Below are 22,889 nucleotides of genomic sequence, written 5' to 3'. Positions count from 1 at the left end.
CCACGGTGGTGGCAGCACGGTGGTGGTAGCGAAGGCGTGACCTCCTTTGTGCGGTAGCAACGGAGGCACGACCTCCTTCGCGTAGTGACAGCGTGGAGGCGCGGGCTCCTTCAAGCGATGGTAGCGGAAGCACGGCCTCCTTCGCACGGTGGCAGCAGAAGTGCGACTTCGTTCGCGCAGTGGCAGCGGAGGCGCGACCTCCTTTGCACGGTGGCAGCGCGGAGGCATGGGCTCCTTCAAGCAGTAGTAGTGAAAGCACGACTTCGTTCGCGCAGTGGCAGCAGAGGCGCAACCTCCTTCTTTGCACGGTGGCAGCGGAGGCACGAGCTCCTCCTCCTTGGCGCCACTGGCCTCATGTCCCTCCTCTGCCACTACCTCCCCCTCCCGGTCGTCCGCGATGTTCAACTCTCCCAAGGCTTCTCCTAAACCCTAAACCTGACCACCTCCAAATCTGGCCCTCCCCGCCCTTGGCTCGCCCTCGACGCCCTCGCCGTAGTACCCGCTGTCAGCCAAAATAGTAACCCTAAATAGGGACTAATATGCAAAATACAAAAATTTCCATAAACAAGTTACAGGTAACAAATCTGAACTGTTGATTATTTTATTATTAAATCTAATGGTTAAAAATGGTGCTTCATTGATGTACCACTTTTCATACTGCTTCATGTTAGAATTTTTGAAGAATTGAACGCTTCTAACATGAAGCAGTTCAACTAATGCCTCATCCATGAGGTAGTAAAATGACCTGTAATAGCATGTTTTTCAACTTGTTTAAAATTGCAAAATAGTCCTTACATTATATGCGAAGGCATTATGGAGGCGCGGTGGCGGAAGAGGCACGGTGGCAGCAGAGGTGTCATCTCCTTCCATGGTGGTGGCAACACGATGGTGGCAGCAAAGGCGTGACCTCCTTCGTGTGGTAGCAACGGAAGCGCGGCCTCCTACATGCGGTGGTAGCATGGAGGTGCGGGCTCCTTCAAACGATAGTAGCGGAAGCACAACTTCATTCGCGCGGTGGCAGTGGAGGTGCGACCTCCTACGCATGGTGGCAGCACGGAGGCGTAGGCTTCTTCGTGCCGTGGCAGTGGAAGCGCGACTTCATTCGCGCAGTGGCAGCGGAGGCCCAGGCTTCTTCATGCCAAAGTCGCGCGGTGGCAGCAAAGGCGCGACCTCCTTCGCATGGTGGCAGCGCGGAGGCGTGGGCTCCTTCGAGCAGTGGCAGCAGAGGTGCGACCTCCTTCTTCTCGCGGTGGCAACGGAGGTGCGGGCTCCTCCTCCTCGGCGCCACCAATCTCATGTCCCTCCTCTGCCGCTACCTCCCCCTCCCCGTCATTCGCGACGTTCAACTTTCCCAGGACCTCTCCTAAACCCTAAACCTCGCTACCTCCAAATCCGGCCCTCACCGCCCTTGGCTCGCCCTCAACGGCCTCGCTGTCACATTCGCCGTCTTCGTCTTCCTCGTCCTCACCACTCGCCCGACAGCCAAAATAGTAACCTAAACAGGGACTAATCTGCAAAATACAAAAATTTCCATAAACAAATTACAGGTAATAAATATGAATCGTTGATTATTTTATTATTAAATTTAATGGTTAAAAATGATGCTTCATTAATATACCACTTTTCATACTTGTTTCGTGTTAGAATTTCTTATAAGAATTCCAATATTTTGATACATTTGACGAATTTCATCTTTTGCACGCTTAGATTTAGAAGGAGTGATCTAGGCAATTAATTCAACGATGCCTAAACTAAGTAAAACAACTACAATGTGACGAGCAAGATTGCAAACGAAACCATCAACCGCCCATAATTTTTCTTCCCTCATTTATTTCTCTCACCTTTCGTTTCCACAACCTTGACAAAAAAAAAATGCCGCACACAAGTTAAAACCTTCGCAAACTCTCTTGTAAAGTGTCAAAACGCATTCATTCTCCTCTCAAGGCTCACGCCACTGGGATCCATCAACCAACACTGATGCAGGAGTTGTCATCTATTGATTAGTAATATAAGAAATATTAGAACGATTGTAGGTTATGATTGGATTAATTAAATTTTTGTGGCTGTTGAGTCGGTTATAAATAGGAAAGTTCGGAAAAATTGTTATTCATTCGTAATTATACAAATTCTTTCTTGTAAGATTCTCTCTCCTTAAATAATATTGAAAATCCATATCGGAATTCATTCTCTATTTCTGAGTTCCCTTGTTCTTCTTTGGTTCTTCGAATAATTCCGCTATTCCTAGTTCCATCTACATCAATTGGTATCAGAGCGGTTCCTTCCTTCGCAATCATCTATGGCAGAAAAAACGCGTATTCAAGCATCTGTTCGAAGCTGAAGAACGCATCAGTACCAAGATGGAAGAGAAATTCATGGAACTTGCAACATCGATGCAGCGAACCTTGATCCAGAACATGCAAGAACTGTTTCAAAAACATACACAAGATAACTCACCACCTTCTCATTCTGGAAGTTCAATACGTGGAGGGCAATCTTCTTATTCATGCAATACAAGATTGGCACGTTTAGATTTCCAAGATTTAACGGCGACGGGATTAAACAATGGTTAATCCAATGTGAGACTTTCTTTTCGGTTGACAACACACCTGAAGATTATAAAGTGAGGTTAGCAGTGGTACATTTCAAAGGAAAGGCACTTCAATGGCATAGTGCTTATGTGAAAACTGTGGGATTAGAAAATTTACCTTCTTGGCTGGAATATACACGAATCTTGCTTGATAGATTTGGGGAAATTTGTGAGGATCTAATGGCAGACTTAGTGAAGCTAAGACAAAAAAGTTCTATTACAGAAAATCATGAAGAATTCGATTCTATTGTGTCACGTGTGGAGTTATCTGAAGCACACCAATTAAGCTATTTCTTGGGAAGGTTAAAACAAGATGTTCAAATGATGGTCAAAATGTTCCAACCTGATTCTGTCAGAAAAGCCTTTTCCCTTGCAAAAATGTATGAATCTTGTACCTTAAACAACCCTCAATTCAAACCAATTCTGAAAAACCAGAAACCACAATCTTCTCCTAAACCACCTATACTATCTAATCCACCTAAACCAGCAGAATCCACACCTATGAATGCCAAAACCAGAACACAAACCATTAGAAACCTGTCACCTGCATATATGAGTGAGAGAAGAGCTCAAGGTCTATGTTACTTTTGTGATGAACCTTTTACCGCAGAACACGGATTAACCCATAAAAAACTCCAAATTCATGTATTGGAAATTGAGGACTTGGAAGATTCGTTAAGTAATGGTTCAGACAATGACGATAGAGAACAAGAGCATCAGTTAGAACCTTTGATTTCTGTTAATGCACTTACAGGAATAACTAGTTTCAGAACCATGAGAGTGACTGGTTACTGCAGAAAAAAGCCATTACACATTTTGATAGACAGTGGCAGCACACACAACTTCCTTGATGTACAATTGACTTAGAAATTGGGGTGCAAAATTGAAATTATGGAACCAGTATCGGTTACTGTGGCTGATGGGAATAAGGTGTTAATATCTGAGGTGGTAAAAGGGTTCTCTTGGTCTATTCAGAATACAACCTTTGTTTCTGACATGTTGTTATTGCCACTTGGATGCTGTGATTTAGTATTGGGAATAGAATGGTTGGTGACCTTAGGGGACATCACATGGAACTTTCACAAGTTAACCATGGAATTCTTTGTGCAAGGAAAAAAAATGTGTTAAGAGGAGCTTCAGCCAGTGGACTCAAAACCGTAAGAAGACAACAAGTGTATAAGACACTTTCTTCTAGGGTACATTTATCAATGCTAAATGTTGGTAATGATAGTGGCAACTCCCTTCTGCAATCATTGACAACTCATGCCACTCAACTAGAACTTCCTAATGACATTCAAACTCTTCTGCTCAATTTTGATGATGTTTTTCAGTTGCCTACTGAACTTCCTCCTATGAGACCAGGTTATGATCATAAAATTTCCTTAGCACAAGGAGTCAACCCTGTCAGCAAGAGACCTTATAGGTATGCCAAACAGCAAAAGGATATTATTGATGGGTTAGTTCAGGAATACCTCAAATCTGGCATTATTCAAAATAGTGATAGCCCTTATGCAAGTCCAGTCATTCTGGTAGGGAAGAAAGATGGAGGATGGAGACTTTGTGTTGACTATAGGGAACTTAACAAAGGCACTATTAAAAACAAGTTTCCAATTCCTTTGGTAGATGATCTATTGGATGAGTTACGTGGTTCAGTATTGTTCTCCAAAATTGACCTCAGGTCTGGATACAATCATGTGAGAATGAATGTAGAAGACATTCATAAAACTGCTTTTAAGACTCATGGTGGGCACTTTGAATACCTGGTCATGCCATTCAGTCTTACAAATGCACCTGCAACCTTTCTAGGTTTGATGAATGTTGTTTTTCAGGAGTATTTGAGAAAGTTTTTGCTAGTATTTTTTGATGATATCTTAATATACAGTAAGAGCATGACAGATCACCTTGTTCATCTACACAAAGTTTTGCAGACAATGAGGGCTAATTCCTTATATGCAAAAAAATCTAAATGTTATTTTGCTGTTACTAAAGTTGAATATCTAGAACACGTCATCTCTAAAGATAGTGTCTCTACTGATCCTGCAAAAATAGAAGTTGTAAAACAATGGCCATTACCTCAAACACTAAAGCAACTGAGAAGTTTTTTAGGATTGGCTGATTATTATAGAAGATTTGTTAGCAAATATGGTTCCATTGCTAAGCCCTTGACAGACATGTTGAAAAAGGATAATTTCTGCTGGACTCCTCAAGCTAAGGAAGCTTTTCTTCCGTTGAAACAGCAGCTCATCCAAGCACCAGTCTTAGCCTTACCTGAATTCTCCAAAGAATTTGTAGTAGAGGTTGATGCTTCTGGATAGGGAATTGAAGCTGTCCTCATGCAGGATCACCATCCAATTGCATTTATTAGTCGAAGTTTAAATAAACAACAACATTCCTTGTCTACTTATGAAAAAGAACTTTTGGCTGTAGTGTTTGCAGTCCAAAAATGGAGACATTATCTGCTCAACAGAAAATTCATCATCAGGACTGATCATAGAAGTTTGAAATATATCCTAGACCAAAGGCTTACAATTGCCTTCCAACAAAAATGGCTAGTCAAGTTGATGGAGTTTGATTTCCAAATTGAATATAGACAAGGACAGGAGAATGTGGCAGCAGATGCTTTGTCAAGGCTTGAAAATGTCCAATGTAATGCAGTAGCCATCCACCAACCTGATTCTGATATGCTTTATAGGATTCAACAGTCATGGCAAACTGATCCAACAATTCAAAGAATCATTGCAGAATTGCAATCAAATAGTTCCTCTCATAAACATTATTCATGGCAGAAAGAAGAACTGAGAAGGAAAGGGAGGTTAGTGGTTGGAAAGGATATGCAGTTGAGGAAAGATATATTGTTGTGGATTCATGCTTCTGCTTGTGGAGGTCATTCTGGAAGGGATGCTACCTTGCAAAGAATTAAATCAGTTGTTTATTGGAAGGGAATGTCTAGGGATGTGAAATCATTTGTGCTCTAATGTGTTACTTGTCAGAGAAATAAATATGACAATGCAGCTTCCCTTGGATTATTACAACCCTTAACAATTCCTGAGCATGTATGGCAGCACATCACCATGGACTTCATTGAGGGATTGCCTAAATCCTTGGGTAAACAAGTCATCTTTGTTGTTGTTGATAGATTAAGCAAAGCAACTCATTTTATGGCCTTAAAACACCCTTATTCTACTGCTAATGTAGCTCAAAGTTTTCTAGATAACGTCTTCAAGTTACATGGGTTCCACTGCTTACCACCCACAAACAGATGGCCAATCCGAAGTGGTAAATAGATGTCTTGAAACTTATCTCAGGTGCATGTGTTCTGATACTCCGGAGCAGTGGTCTCAGTGGTTATCATTGACTGAATGGTGGTATAATACTACTTATCATAGTACCATTAAAGCCAGTCCTTATGAGATAGTGTATGGTCAAGTTCCTCCTATTCACCTACCTTATCTTCTTGGAGAATCTAAGATTGAGTTAGTAGACAGAAGCTTGCAGAAAAGAGAAGAGATGCTGAAATTAATCAAGTTCCATATGAAGAGAGCCCAAGAGAGAATGAAACAACTTGCAGATAAACATAGATAAGACAGAAATTTTCAGATTGGAGAATTGGTCTATGTAAAATTACACCCCTATAGGCAGATATCAGTTGCATTTCGAAACAATGCCAAATTTTCTCCCAAGTACTATGGTCCTTACCCAATTGTGGACCAAATTGGTGCAGTAGCCTACAAGATCAAGTTGCCTACAGATTCTCAAATCCATGATGTATTCCATGTTTTCCAATTAAAGAAGTTTGTGGGAGAAGCTACTGTCATGAGTCAATGTCCCAGGACAAATGCTGAAACAATTGTAAAGGAGCCTGAAGCTATTATTGATAGGATGATAGTGAAAAGAGGCAATTGTGCAGCCACTATGGTTTTAATAAAATGGAAACATCAGCTTGTTGAAGAGGCCACTTGGGAATTCCCGTATGATTTGAAAAAGAAATTTCCCAATTTTAATCCTTGAGGACAAGGATTATTTTGAGCAAAGGGGATTGATGCAGGAGTTATCATCTATTGATTAGTAATATAAGAAATATTAGAACGATTGTAGGTTATGATTGGATTAGTTAGATTTTTGTGGCTGTTGAGTCGGTTATAAATAGGAAGGTTCGGGAAAATTGTTATTCATTCATAATTGTACAAATTCTTTCTTGTAAGGTTCTCTCTCCTTCAATAATATTGAAAATCCATATCGGAATTCATTCTCTATTCCTGAATTCCCTTGTTCTTCTTTGGTTCTTCGAATAATTCCGCTATTCCTAGTTCCATCTACATCAAACACCAAAAATCTTGTCTTTTCGCGCCTCCATTGGTGGGTTTTTATTTTCCTTAGCCACTGAGCAGCGATCTTCTTATGGGTCTGTGAAAACTTCGGAAGCACCAAATTGGGAAGTGTGATGGTGAAAGTGGATGTTGAGAAAAAGGGTCGCAGAACGCGATGGCTTTGAGTGGTGGAGGCTCTTGTGGCTGTGTTTGTTGCCATGGCCATGGCTTCCAACCCAGAATAGCTCTATTTGGAGCCATTGATAGAGCTTGTCACTGTGCTCGAGTAATTTCTCTCAACTCTCTTGTCAATAACCCACATTTAGAATTTTTCTTCTTTCTTCTTTGAATTGTGGAATTCTGAATCTGGATGTATTATTTAGATTAAAATATTGGACAGAGAATGTCTCTCTATATGATTTTCGACTTGTTTTCCCTTTATCTTGTTTGTTACAATTTATATCACTTCTAAAGCGAGTTTGTCTTCCATTGGCAATTGTATTGAAAAACTCTTGCATTGATTGTTGCCCCCAAACAATGAAAATGTTGAGATATGTTTACCATGATTTCTTTTTCCTGCTATGTGACTAGAAATTTAGTTTGATGATATAATGTTTTGATCGTGGGTGGAGGCTTAATTTTTCGTTTTGTCTGTTTCAGGGTACAACAAAGTACAGTGGCATGGTGGAGGATTGTTGTTGCAGTTATGAAACTGTGGATAGTTTCAATGAGAATTTAGGAAGTGTTGCACCCTTCCCTCCAGGAGCTTGTGAAGACCCCTTTCTTTCGATATTTTAAGGTTTGCTTATTGTCACATCTTTTATTATGCTTACTTTTCTTAATGAATTTCCTGTTGACTAAGATCTTTACTGTTGATTCTCAAGGTTATCTTGAGTTTGATGAGAGCTTGATAAACTATTAGGTTTTGGTTAGGCCCTTCTAGTTTGTGTTTTTGTGTTCTAAATTGACTTTTGCATTGGTTCTTATCCTATCCCTGATACTACTTTTAAAGATTACTAGCAACCAATTCATTCCAGCAGCATAATATAGGTTTGAGAGGCCTTTATAGGGAAAGAATGTGTGATGGTTCCTAGCTTGTTTTTGATTGATCATTTTTAAAGGCTTTCTTGATCGGTGGAATATTTGAATTTTGGTTTGATTAACAGTAAGAGAAATTTGAGAGAACCACATATGTTGTAGAAACACATTAAAGCTTTAGAATAGAATCCATCCATTTGCATTATCAACTGAACTTAGTGCCTTTCATGTCCAACTATTTCATCTACAATTATGGATTTTAAAATATTGAACTTGCTACCCCTGTCATGCTGGCAAACTATTGTATGTTGCTGTGTGGTGTTTAGTATAGTTATTACTTACATTAATTGACTAAGTTTGACTTTAGAGTGAGTAGTGGTGAAGATTAGATGAACCAAAACCAATGATATTATGCTACTTGCATCAATGCTGCTAAAACTGGACTGGTTAGTGAAGCAGTGAAGACACTAAAGTTCTCGGTTCATAATTTATTGGATTAAACTGTGCTTAAGACATTAAATATAGTCATGACGAATCAAACATTGCAAGTAAACCTCTGCAGGAAGTATATTTTTAGAAGCATATTATATCTGAATCAATTCAGATTTCAAGTATAATTTTGACTTGTTGCAAATACAGGAAATCAACCTTCTGCAACAGGACTTGCTTTTTGTTATCAAAGTGAAGAATATTAAGACTGAGATACTTGGATTTTTCTGTCTTCACATTTCCATTGTAATTTAAGAATATAAATGTCAATACTAGAATGAAAAATTATCGCAAAACATGGAAACAAAACTGAAATCCAAGAAATATATACACATGGACAAATTCGTGGTTCATACCAATCAAGTGGTGTCATTTGGCCATTTTTGAGAAACTGGAGCAAAATGTAAATTGAATGATTTTAACTGGTTTTTTACCAGTTCACTCAGTTTTTGACTGATTTTGATTTTGTAGTTAATGTGGAACTGTTATCAGGCTGGTTCCCAGTTGAACCTGCCAGACTGCTCTGTTTTTTAAAGCCATGAATAGCATTCTTAAATTGTACCTCTAATGATGCATTATATGTTGAAATACTGATAACTGAATTGCATGTTTTTTTGACTAGCAGTGGGATTTTTTACAGGTGACTGTCTTTTCTGGTTAGATGATGACATGTGCTGGTTGCGGGACTGTAGTGTATGTGAATGCCCCGAAAGTGAGTTCTCCAGATCATTTAAGAAGCCCCATCACTTATCACTGAATGATCTTATTTGTCAATAAGGAAATCCTCAGGAAGCTGTTGACCGTACTTTTGATAATAAAGCTTTCAGAAGATGTTCTGAAATAGACAATCCATGGACAAATGATGGAGACTGACAATGGTGCGTTACTCTATATGCTAATTCATATCTAAATTATTTATGGTCATAGTTCTAGTGTATTCAATTAATTGTGTGAAACATTAGATATTAATAGTGAAGTATAAAAATTAGGATTTAAGATTCATAAATATTTACACCTGCATCTGCGCACGTGCACACACATACATATTAGGAGATATCAGTTTTCTTATGTTCTTCAAATGAGTTTATCTAGGTGAATAGTTTTTGTTTGATGTCTTAATTTACTAAGATGATTTTATGATTAAATTTTAACTTGATTGACCCTTGGTGCAAAATTTTTCACTATCAGAAAGCAGGGTAGTTAGCATTTGCTTCTATTAAAATCTTAACTTTTTTTTTTTTAATGGGTGACAGTGTATGATTCAATTTTTATACTGTTGGTGTATCAAAATTTAATCATTTTATTACATATTAAACTTTTGAAAAAAAATAAACCTGTCAAATTGTCAATTGAATGCATAATTGCATTTGCAGATGAGATGACATGTGTGAATAACTGAATCCTGAAAGATATACTGATTACACCGTCGCATCTGCAAGAAGGTATGGGATGCTGTCTACTCTGAGAACTGTCCCAAATGTAAGTTTTCTCTTAACTTATGCACTTCAATCACTCCTACCACCCTCCACCCCTACCTAAAATGTAAAAGCAATGAATTAAAGTGCTGTTCCTGTAGCTCTAATGAGCTATAGACTATAGTTAATTCTGGGGATCCAGTTAAACTTTTATAAAGTATTGGTTAAATTTTAATAATTTGAAAAGGCCTTGAATTTTATGTTTTTCGGTGGTACCTTTCTGGTTGTCAAACATTGACGGACCAGGAACTTAGAATGCAAATGATTTCCCTTTCTCTTTCTCTCTATAATATGCATTATTTTTTAATTATCCAATGTCTATTTTTTTCACCCATAGAGTGGATATTAGTCATGTTCTTAATTCTCATCATTTGTTTCTTTTACCGAAAAATATCTTAAAACTGTTCATAAAAGTGTTGTTTTCTATGGTACCTATGGTTCCTTAATTAGAAAAAATTTGTCTTCTGTAAATCTGTCTCTAGAGTTATGCCAAGAGGAGATGATTTTGTATAAATTGATATCTGGTCTTCATTCATCCATACAATACATATAACTTTTGATTATTTACTTGATGAAGCTACAAATTTGGTAAATCTTGCATTCCTCTTTCCAGTAGTCGCTAATTTTCTGTTTGAAATAAATAAATGAATTGCTTCTGAGGAACTAAATACAGTTCATTGCATATTTGTGCATGTAGGTAGACAGTTGTTTGATTTTTATTTCACAGCCTGAAAGTTTTGATTGATTTAATTTTCCTTTGGCATATTGGACCTTGTGAAAAGAAGTTATTGATCTTTCAATACATCAACTAATTTGGATGCAGCTCTCTTTGAAGCCACCTGCATTTTTTTTTGTGGCACATGCATGATACTCTGGTACAATACATTTTAACCTAAGAAAAATATATTCAATATCTAACTTCTTTCTTATTGATTTTTCCAGTGGGGCCAAAATCTTACTTTGATGTATGATCGAGTCCTAAAGTACCCTGGTCGTGTGACAAATTTGTATTTCACTTTTCTTTTTGTCCTTAGAGCAGTAACCAAAGTGAGTATAAATTGTGAGTCAAATAAAAAACTGTGCATCTATATATTTGATCAATCTTGATATTTTCTTCTTTTTCTAGAGATACTAGTTAATTATATTCTTGAAGCAACCACATTCCTCTTTAGGCTACAGATTATCTGGAACAGGCAGAGTATGTTACAGTTAATCCCAATAAGGACCACAATCCATGATAAAACAACTACTTTACAACCCGAAGCTTCAAGCTGCATGTCCAATTCCATTTGATGAAGCTAATTTGTGGAAAGGCCAAAGTGAACCTGAACTAAAACAAAAAATTCAGCAACAATTCAGAAACAGTATTACTACAGACTAGCGAGCTTAATTTTTTATTGGGCTTTTAACAAACAAATTTAGAAAAGAAAATTGGACTACTAATGATTCATAATATTGCTTACAAAACTAATTTAGTGGATGTAATCAATTATATTAGTTGGATTTTTAACTAAAATCCGGCCATTTATATTTTCAGTCCTGTAGTATGGTTTTGCCTTTCATTTTCTGTGTTTTAGAATTTTAGTGAGTTTCTACGTACCAAATACTGAAGGATGTTAATTAGATTTATCAGGAGATGTTTTGAATGCAAATCTAAACATAACTTTCCACTGTAGTAAAACAACTAAATGAATACTTCATTTATCCGATTTCCGTTTACTATTCCACTGATTGAATTCACACACTTCTTCATTTGATTTATCTCATTGGCAGTTGAATTTTTCTTTCTTTCTTTCTTTTTTTTTTTTGGGTGAAATGCAGTGCATTGATGGATTGTGCAGGATGTGAGAAGTGTCGATTATGGGGGAAGCTTCAAGTTCTTGGTCTTGAAACTGGATTGAAGATTCTCTTCTCTGTTGATGGTCTTGAAAACTCAAGTCAAACAGTAAGTACATTTTGCTTGAGATTTTTTTTGTCTTCCTCTCTTGACTGCTGCCTTTATGCATGTACTGTAAATCAGAAGGCTTCTGCAGTGATCTTTATTGCCATGTAAATCCTGAATTAAAATATGTATATCTCCTAGTTCCATTCACTTGACCTCCTGCTTTTGGACATAATTTGATTGTTAAGTTGTAATAACAAGTTTTTTGCTCTTACATTTGAAAACATTATGGTTCTTCCATGCACCTTATTGCTAGTATCTACATAATATAATGTTAATTTTTTATTATTATTTTAACACACACAAAAATATATATATATATATATATATATAAAGAATGCTTGAAACACTTTCTCTAATACTCTTTTTCTATTACTATTATTTGTTGAAATTTTTTAGAAATCACAAATTTTATTAGTATCGTGTATCATTTAAAGAGTCTCCTCCCTAATTTGTGGTAGAACTTATCAAAATTTACGATTTTTCAACTAATAATAGAGAAAGTATTAGTAAGACAGCGATGCAAGCATTTCTCTCTAAATATATACATCCTACTTCAGTACCAGATTGTTTAAACACTGACCACCCAATGTCACAATGATCTTTGACAAAGTCAATTATGCATGTGCATGCATTGTGTATATATCATTTTCATGTTTACATTACTCTTACATGCCTCAATTGTTTTTCTCTTTTCCTTCTATTATACAAATCTAGAGAAGTCCCTCAAAAATGGAACTTTATGAAAACATTAAAATACGAAAAAGAAAATCAACATAGGATTAAATTTTTAAAATAGAGTAAAATATGTGACTGGTGAGAGTAGTTAACTATAGTTTCTGTAAAAGAAATTACTTTGACTCTTACTGTGAATAGTAAAATACCGTTGAATGACCAACTCCCTAAAATTATGGAAGTAATTGCACTTGGATCATTGAGTAAAATATGTTGTACTTGGATCATTAAGTAAAATATGTTGCACTTGGATCCTTCAGATGCAGCTGCAATGGAATGAAGTAATTGCATTGACAAATCTTCTCAATCAACTTTCTGATTACCTGCTGCTGAAGGAATCATGGAAGGACAACTTTCTGCTCATACAAAACTGATTAGCTCATGGAAAAAAATTTGGTCCTATGTATCTAAAACTTAAGTAACATGGTCTCTTCTGAGTACTTGTATTATTCATTTGATGTACCAAACTGAGTATTGTTTGCATGTTTGTAGGGGTGGGTAAAAACAACTGAACTAGTGATGAACTGAATTGAATTATACTATAAAAAATTAAACTGTTTGTGAAAAAACTGAATTGAACCGTTTAAAAAAAAAACTGAACTGTTGGAAAGTTGAACTGTACTGAATTATAAAAATTGAACTAAATTATAAAAATTGAACTATTTTTATAAAAGGATAAAAATTAAATGTGTCTAACATATTCTATCTTAATGGATTAATTCGATAGTCCAATGACCAAAACTTTGGAAAAAAAAAGTGATCCGAAAAAAATTATATTAATTTTGTCGGACCTAACAGATTAATTGAGTTATGTTGGATGACTAATTTTTAGACTTAAAATTCACTGAGTTTTTTTGACTCAATTTTATATTTTTTTCCTTTGAAATATTTAAATAAAATAGAAAATAAAGTAAAGTTGGCAAATGTGTCCTATCTTGACAAACCAATGAGTCAAAAATGTTGAATTCAATGTATCATAATAGTTTAGTGCAATTCAAATTGCAGTTCAGTTCAAGTTTTTATAGTGCAATTCAGTTCAGTTTAATGACACAAAAAAACAGTCTAGTTCAATTCGTTTGAACTAATATTTAGTTTAGTTCAGTTTATGAGAATTATTTTTAAATTTAGTATAATTTTTATATTATTAAATTTTATAGGTTCAGTTTAGTTTATTTTGTCCAACCTTACATGTTTGCATCTGGAGGCCGGTGACAGGTGTTTAATATGGTTCAAATTAGTTCAGAGACTAGACATGGAAAACCATGGTCATGGTCCGGAAATTTTTCGAGATGTGTGATTAATGTACATAATGTCTCAAAATTGAAAATGTCCTATTGAATATAAGGAGAAAAAAAAAAACTAACTGATAGTAATAGAAGATATATAAGTTGGGCATGGAATGTAATCCCCTTGTCCCAACTAATTTTTTGAAACATTTTATTTTTATTTTTGTACAATATTTGTTTGTAATTAAATTGGCATAATCTTCCCCTCTGTGAAAAAAGGAAAGAAGAATCAGGTCATAAGGATGATTTCTACGTGTAAACAAAAATAGTAAATTGAAAGAATAAACCATCAATTTAGTTCTTAAATTATCATTCTCTTTCTTAAATGGTTCTCTAAGTAATGAAGTTATATAATTAGTCTCTAAAGTATTGAAAATCCATTAATTTAGTTTCTCAGGTTTACTAGCATTGAGAGATTAATCTAAAGATTTTTTTCAATAGTTGAGAGATTATATAACATAGTTTCTAATATTTTAAAGATTATTTATATAATTTCAATTATTTAAGAACAAGTGTCAATGTCTGGAATATATATATATATATATATATATATATATATATATATATATATTAATAAAATATTTTAACTTATTATTTTAAAAAAAGTTAAGTGTCTTCATTATTCTCTTGATGTTTTATTATATAAAAAAAATTAATAAATTAATATTTTGAAGTATTTTTATACTGTATATATTATTAATAAAAGGAATATTTCTTCTAATTGTATATAAATTTTGAATCAATTTATTCTTATAATAATTTTTAAATAACTTTCTTTCATTATCTTTTATTTATCTATTCTCTATTTTTTCTACTTTAATAATATTTAATTTTTAAATCTCTTATCCTTTAAATAATTATTATTATCTTTATATTTTAAAATAGTGACACTTTATACCTCTTTTTCTTCTAATATATTTATATATGTAATATTAATTATAGTTATTAAGTAATTAAAGGAATGATGATTAACCTAACTAAACTTATATTATACTATTCTTTAAAAGAAAAAAAAATTAAAATGTTGATATAAAAGATAAATAGTTAACCGATTGTTTAATTATTTATATAAATATTTTTAAAATTTTAAAAATGAAAAAATATTTAATGTTTTGATAATATGAGACTTCTTAGAAAATAATTATAATGTATATTTATATTTCAAAAAAAAATTTAAAAAATAAAAATAAAATATTAAATTATATATTTAATATTATAAGTTGATATTTAAGTATTATTTTTACTATTTGAAATTTCTGAATCCCTCATATATTATATATATATATATATATATATATATAATATATATATATATATATATATATATATATAGAGTGACGAGAATAGTTTTTCCTTTCTCTTTTTTTAGCTTTGTGATTTGGCAGTGTATAATTAAGTTTTTCTTTTAATGAAAGATGTCTTGGTGTTACACTTACAATGAAAATGCCTAAAGGATAGTCTCACTGTAGTGATGATGTTTTCAATATCTATATTTAAACTCTTAGTAAAAAGTAATTCTATAAAAAAGTTGCAATTAATATACATTTCAATGCACACAATTGCGCTACCAATACATTCTCATTAAATTTGTTAAAGAAATTAAATTTCTATTCTTTACATTTTGTGCATACTTTTTTACACTTTGTATTTCTGTTCAAAAGATTTTGTATTTCTGTTCAAAAGATAAGTTACTGCATATGTTCGTCTTTTAACCTTTTCTGTCTTACCGTAAAGTGAGGAAAAAATATTTCTACTACTTTTCTTGTTAGCGCAATTGTGTGCATTGAAATGAGAAGTTTAAAGTTATTCTTGACTAAAGTTCTTTTTCTTGCAACACCAAAAAAAAAAGAAGTTCTTTTTCTTGATGTATATTTGTTTGTGGAGGATTTTGTTTGTAGGTTCTTTTTATTCGAACTAACACGATTTCAATTTATGCATGTTCGCGACATGACAGATTCGAAGACTTTCAGTGAAAAAATTGTACAAATAACAAAATAGAGTTAATTAATTAGGGTGTTGTTTTAGCATATCAGAAGATCTATGCTTGTTTTAACACATCAGAAGATCTATGCTTGTTGTTTTAGCATAACAGAATACCTATGCTAATCATACAATCAATTTCATGCATACAAGTGTTAATGTGAATCGAACAAATGACATGTATATTGACTGCAGAAATCATATCCTTCATTAGATGATAACAGAATTACAATTCGTAAGGATAACGAAACAGATTCAGATGACTACACTACACTAGACTACGCTACGCTATGCTATGCTATGCTACGCTAAAAAAGGAAAAAGAAAGGTGGTCGAGAAACCGTACCCAAAGCTATCTCGTATGCACGTGAGCCTTATGCGCAGGCGAGGAGTGCGTGTGAGGTATTGTGGGTGTGTGATTTCTGACCATTTGCTACGAGCATGGCTCGTTTAATTTATAGACAAAGATTTGGGAAAGGTAACTGTATTTAATGTGCTCCGAAAACGCATAATCGTTCTAAACTTCCACATCGTGGCTCATTCTCGGGCACGTCTTTGGATAATTCTTGAAACCGCTCATAACTTCCCCAAACCGTTTTGCAGTCTCGACCTTTATCCCCTGGATTTACTTCAACCGCTCTTAATTGTGTCTCCTTTAAGTTCTTCATTCTGAGAGGTTGCGAAGTGTGCTCGTGTATGTCCGGATCCTTGGGATTTCGAGTGACCTACGAAACGTATACTTGAGTGTTTCCTAATTTTTCTTGTATTTTGAGAGGTTACGAAGCTGTGAGCCCTCTTCATGAGCAACAACTTTCAAGTTTCAAGGCTTTCGAGAGTTTCATGAAAAACATCTTCGCGTATCTCTTGATTCTTTTCAGGCTCTGTATGTCTTCTCTTCAGAAACTTCCTTGCCATTTTTCGATCACTTAAGATTTCGAGTACTCCCATATTTCGAGCATTACCGAATTCATTTCTTGGTACTAACAATATTATATGTAGGTGTAAAAAAAATTATTATGTGTAAAATATCTTATTTGGCAAATTGATTATTATTAGACGTATTAATTATATCTTTACAACTATTTTACTAGTTAAAAAGTTCTAAATTAAAATTCTGACCATATTTTAACACAATTTTCAACTCAAATAAAATGGACTATGTGGATGATAATTATAAATGATATTGGTGTAACTTTTACTAAGTGTCATACCATTTAATAACTTTATATTAAATGTGAATTTTGTAAATTTAACTGTTAAATTATAAATATATAAAGTAATATGTAATTATAATTCAACGGTTGGATTTGCAAAATTCACATTTAATATAAAGTTATTAAACGATATAATATTTAGTAAAAGTTTCACCGATGTCGTTTGAACCTTCTCTCTATATATATAGAGAAAGAGAGATGAGGGATCCGTTTACTCAAGGAGTAAATCTACCTAGACTTGCTCCGTTCAATAACGCATGTTCTACATCAAATTTCAACGATACAACTATTGAATTTAAAGTTTTTGATCCATGGATCAAATTTTCAAAAAATTTAAAAATCATTTGATACTTCATTTCATAAATTCAAAAGTTTGATTGTTGAAATTTGATGTAGAAAATGAGTTATTGAACGAAGTAAGTCTAGGTAGACTTACTTCTAAAGTAAACGGATCTCTCCTCATATATATATATATATGTGTGTGTGTGTGTAAAGTTTCATCTATATATTAAGAATTTTTAATTTAACAGTTAAACCATTAAGGAGATGTGACACCCTTACTACCCCAACACATATATCGTAATAATGTAATTAAATTAAGGAAAATAAACTTTCAAAGTTGGTAAAAAGGTTCACATAAAAACATTCACAAATATTCTTCAATATCCAAAATGATTGAAAAATGAACATTGGAAAATAAAATATAAGAGTTTACAAATTATTTAAAAAAATAATAAATACAACTCCAAATCCATATAAAAATTTCATATCCTATAATTTTCTACCCCAATGTCACAATATCATAACACATCCACAATTCAACTGTTGGCATCCTAGATGCCACTCAAAGCCGGATTTTCCTCACCTAAAACATCCACAAATTGTACGGTAAGAAAATAAAGCATCTATATATAAAGCACATAAGGAAAACGTAACATATCGTCTCATTATAACTTTATACTTAATAAAATATTCATAAACATTTCAACATATCATAACTCGATCAATCATGCATCATCATCACATCATAATTCGCAATCACACCAATCATCACAAATCTTGCACTTTACACTATGCCAAGATCATGTTACCCATTTAACAATCCAAGACCGTGCTCACCCCTGATATAACACTGTGTCAAGGTCACGTTTCCCCTGTAGCATATCTAGCCCAGGGTCGTGCTCACTTCCGACATGTTATCCAAGGTCACGATACCCACGTAACAATCCAAGGTCGTGTTCACCCCTGATATAACACTGTGCCAAGGTCACGTTACCCCTAACCTAGGGTCGTGCTCACCCCTGACATGTTATCCAAGATCACGATACCCATGTAACAATCCAGGGCCGTGCTCACCATTGGTCATAAGTGTGAAGAACTACAATCACATCATATTCACATTCCACACAACATCTCATCTCATGTTCACATACTCACATCATAATTAATTGGGCAGTTAAGTCATAACATACCATTCGCAACATCATGTTATCAATTAATATAATAATCAATGGAATTACACATTTAATATAATTTTAACATAAACAGTAAAACCCCCAATTGTTCCAAAACCTAACTCACAGACACTTTTTTACAATTTCATTCTCTCTCCCAGATCATCATTCTTACAAATTAAATATATATTTCTAATTCTCAACACATACAGAATTTAATGGGATCATTAATTCCTCAAACAGAAATAATCTAATTTTTCCAAAACCTAACTTACAGACACTTTTCTATAATTTCGTTCTCTCTCCCAGAGCATCATTTTTACAAATTAATCATATATTCGTAGTCCTAAATACATACAGAATCACATAAGACCAATAATTATCTAAACAGAAATAATTATAAAATTATTCATAATCCTAAGGGACTCTTCCTCTACCCAATTCTCTCATGTAACTCTACATATAAATAATCTCATTTTCTCCTGTACCTGGATAAACAGCTTGAAACTAAAACAGAGATCTCCTTGGTCTCCTCCTCTAAGTTCCCCTCGGTCTTAGAGAGTGTAGAAGGGAAAAAAGAGAATGTAGAAGAAAGAAGTCGGAACTGAAAGAAGTCAGAACTGGAAAATATCATTTTGGGAGTGCCAGAGCACTCAATTTATAGGCATCAAGATTCGCGGAACGGCCCGTTTCAAATCCGGAACAACCCGTTCTGAAATCTCACGTCATATGTTAAATTCACATCCAGAACGACCCGTTCTCAAACCAGAACGGCCCATTCTGGGGTTGCAATTAAACCCATAAGGACCATATTTGGAATGGTTCGTTCTCATCTCTGGAACGGCCCGTTCTCATCTTTGGAACGCCCCGTTCCAATCTAGGGTTATAGGCCATTTTGGTGGTTTAGAACGACTCATTCCATTTTGGGAACGGCCCGTTCTGGGCTACCAAAAATAGGTCTTTTTAGTAATTTGGAACGACCTGTTCCAATTTAGGAACGACCCGTTCTAGGCTACTAAATTACCCCCTAAAAATTACTAAATTACCCTCAATAAAAGTGTAAAAATTAGGGTGTTACAGGAGACACATTAGATTATAATTTTAATGAATTTTAAAATGTTTTTTTTATTATAAAATAGTCTTGTGATATTCGATCAAAACTTTTTTTAATATAAAAAAGTCATGTGGTATTCAATGAAGATTTTTTAAGAGTCCCTAAAAATCTAGTAGTATTCACTTAAGATAATTATGAGTTTTTTAAGAGTTCATTAAAATATGGTGGTATTCAACTAAGACCTTTTTATTTAAAAAAAAGTCTATTAGTATTTAAGATATTTTTTTTAAAAAAATTAAATAATAGATTTTGGGAGACTTTTTGATATAATTTACATGTAATTCACTTATCAAACAATCTCATCAAAACCTTTGAGATTGTATACGACTTTTTTCCTTTCTATTTCCACTCTTTTTTTTTCTCTCTCTCTCTTATTCTTTTTTCTTTTTCATGCTCTCTTGTCTTTCTTGCTTCTTTTTTCTTTCTCTTTCTTCTCCATCTCTTTTCTTTTTCTCTTTCTCTTTTTATTCATATCTCTCATTTATCTATTGTTAAATTTTCTAAATTATTAAAATTTCATTGTTTATTTTTAATAAAATTTAATATTGAAATATAAAAATTTGAAGCATATATATTAAAAAACTTTGTAGTGATGGTAATGACCCTTAAAATGAAAATGAAGTTTTTAATTTACGCCATTGCATCCTAAAGAAATGTGATAGAGAGAATATTTAAATTTTTAAATCACACTTCATAATTTTTAAATCAGAGTCTCTATTTCTATTTAAAACACAAGTTGAACTTGTATTAGCATACATAATTTTTTTGCAAAAAATGTCATTACAATGAACGTTTAATTGAAGTAGTGGATGAATCTTCATCTTTAATGCTACCCATTAATGAAAACCATAATTTTGAAAATATTATTCTGACTCAAATGCATGAGAGAGAATATGTCAATGCATGGATAACTAATATAACTTTAAATATGTGACGAAATATTAGTTAGGAGAATATTAAAGTCAATTATTTGTTAAAAGATAGAAAAATTATGTTGGTTTTACTTTTCTTTATTATTTATGTTTTTTTATATTAAATCTTGTATAATTACATATCCATATTTTTTTGTGAAATCCATAAAATCCTTTAAAATCTTATAATATAAATCCATCAAAATCCATTAAAATTTGAAGTATAAAGTCTTGATTAAAATCCAAATTTTAAAAGTCTTTTAAAAAAATCTTAAAAGTCATGACATTCCTCCAATATCTTTTAAAATCTACAAGAATTTTTTATACTAAAATTGTCTTTCAAAATCTCAATCCAATACATCTCTAAAATTTGATGTATAACATGAATTATTGAGTGAAGTAAGTCTACCAATACTTACTTTTGTGAATAAGTAGATCATTCCTCATATAAATTTAAAAATGATTTAACATTTCATTTCATTGATTCAAATGGATAAATAATCATAAAACTATTTTGTATGTTGATTATATATTTTGTGTGATTTTCAAATTTTGCAAAAACTTTTAGATTTGATCTACTAATCAAGAGAATTTTTAATTTAAAAGTTGAATTATTGAAATTCAATTTAAACAATAACTTATTGAGTGCAATAACTCTAACAAAACTTACTCTTAAAGTAAGTGAATTTCTCTCTATATACAATATTTTACATGTAAAAATAGGTTAAAATTATTTAACACAAAATAAAATTTTATATAATTATATTCTTAACAACAGATAAATTGTCAATCTAATTATGAATTAAATCATATGATATTATTTAGATATTTTTTTACATTATTTAGATAATTATGCATATTAACATTTAAATAATTAATATATTTGTAAAAATGTGATATAATATCCAATATTTAGTTATATTTTAAAAATAATATTATATATTAAGATAGAATAATTAAATGAAATTTTATAAATTTGTTATACTATTTGAGAATGTTAAGATAGAAATCAAATTACACTACTATAAATTATACTATTGTATAATTAATAATTATATATCTATAATAATATATAAAGACAATACAGTTTTTTTTTGACATTTTTATCTTGGTAATTAATCTCAAATTACTTTATTTCTTATATAAATTAGTTACTATTTTATAATTTTTTTTATTATTTTATTTCTTATTTTTTTCAGAGAAAATGGAAGCAACCATGGGTTGTTGCCAACGGAAGTGAGATTGGTTCAAGTAATATATTCTTAAAAAAAATTCATACAGATAAAGTGTCTATCTCTATTTTTATGCCAGTATAATATAATAAATAAGAATGTCAAATTTTATTAATTGTTACAAGCAAAAACACCTTATAATGAGCAAAAATAAAATAAAATAAAATCTTACACTATATATTAGTACATTTATTGTATTTAAAAATTTAATTTTATAAATTTGGTTCAAATAAATATTTAGTCACTACCAAATATAGATGTTTTTCGTTTCAATCTTTTAAATTTTTTATTTTTATTTTGGTCTTCTCCATTTTTGTTGTTTGTTTCTGTCCTTTCAAGTTCTTGTTATTTTTGTTTTGATTATCTCAAGTGTCGGTTATAATTTTCTATTTTTTTTATTTATTTTGGTCTCTATAAATCTTTTCTTTGTTAAATTTAAAGGTCAATATGAAAGTGAGAGCAAAAATGGAAAAAAAAAAATATTTTTACAGGGACAAAATAAAAAATAAAAATTTAAAAAAGACTAAAACCAAAAATACTATTTTACATGGATTAAATAATTTTTTATTTCATTTTTATTTTTTATTTTTTCTTAGATTTAAAAATATCCATACAATGAATGGAAAAACTTGGTTTACAGAAAAATGAGGAATCTTCAAAATTCAAATCAACAAATACATCTTAGACATGGTCCAGATGCATGCAATCATCTATTAACAATAATGTTAACTCTTTACATTATAACCGCAAGTACTTATTAACAATAATATTAACTCTTTCTTACATTATGACCACAATAACAACAATGCGGACTTGAGTTTTTCTTTTTATTTTAAAATACTAAAATTTATTTAAAAAATTAATCTTTCTCAATAAATGTCATCATGGACAAGGATTTCAAATCAAATCTCAAACCATATGCTTAAAAATCACGATTATTTATCGATTATACCACCCCATATTGATTGTTTAATGTTATCAAAGAACATATTTGAAGAGAAATGGGCTTTTAAATCCTTAAAATGAGTTGGGAAATTTTAAAACAAAAATTCTACTGAATAGCGAGGTATTGCAAAAGTACAAATAGCTACTTCCTAATAATTTCATAATTCTAAGGAATAAATC

The 22,889-nt window shown here is 32.5% G+C and overlaps 1 protein-coding gene and 1 long non-coding RNA gene across 2 annotated transcripts; one reads left to right on the top strand and one right to left on the bottom strand.

Annotated features, from left to right (window-relative positions):
• Positions 1-2,075: 2,075 nt before the first annotated feature.
• Positions 2,076-5,247, bottom strand: LOC145949672 (uncharacterized). Its single transcript, XR_014428059.1, has 3 exons — positions 5,115-5,247; positions 2,706-5,043; positions 2,076-2,606 (listed from the first exon to the last, which is right to left on the bottom strand). It is a non-coding gene; the product is annotated as an uncharacterized LOC145949672 (long non-coding RNA).
• Positions 5,248-7,069: 1,822 nt separating this feature from the next.
• Positions 7,070-12,947, top strand: LOC145954513 (endoplasmic reticulum oxidoreductin-1). The gene is made up of 10 exons (XM_083068904.1): positions 7,070-7,180; positions 7,555-7,638; positions 8,572-8,667; positions 8,859-8,946; positions 9,062-9,133; positions 9,675-9,696; positions 9,831-9,900; positions 10,839-10,903; positions 11,718-11,841; positions 12,834-12,947. Exons 1-10 carry the CDS (start codon positions 7,070-7,072, stop codon positions 12,945-12,947), a joined length of 846 nt encoding a protein of 281 aa, XP_082925030.1.
• The last annotated feature ends 9,942 nt before the right edge of the window (positions 12,948-22,889 follow it).

This window comes from Cajanus cajan, chromosome 1 (genome assembly GCF_000230855.2).
Source record: "Cajanus cajan strain Asha chromosome 1, NIPB_CcT2T_4, whole genome shotgun sequence".
Lineage (NCBI taxonomy): Eukaryota > Viridiplantae > Streptophyta > Magnoliopsida > Fabales > Fabaceae > Cajanus > Cajanus cajan.
This window is presented reverse-complemented; position numbering and strand designations above follow the sequence as displayed.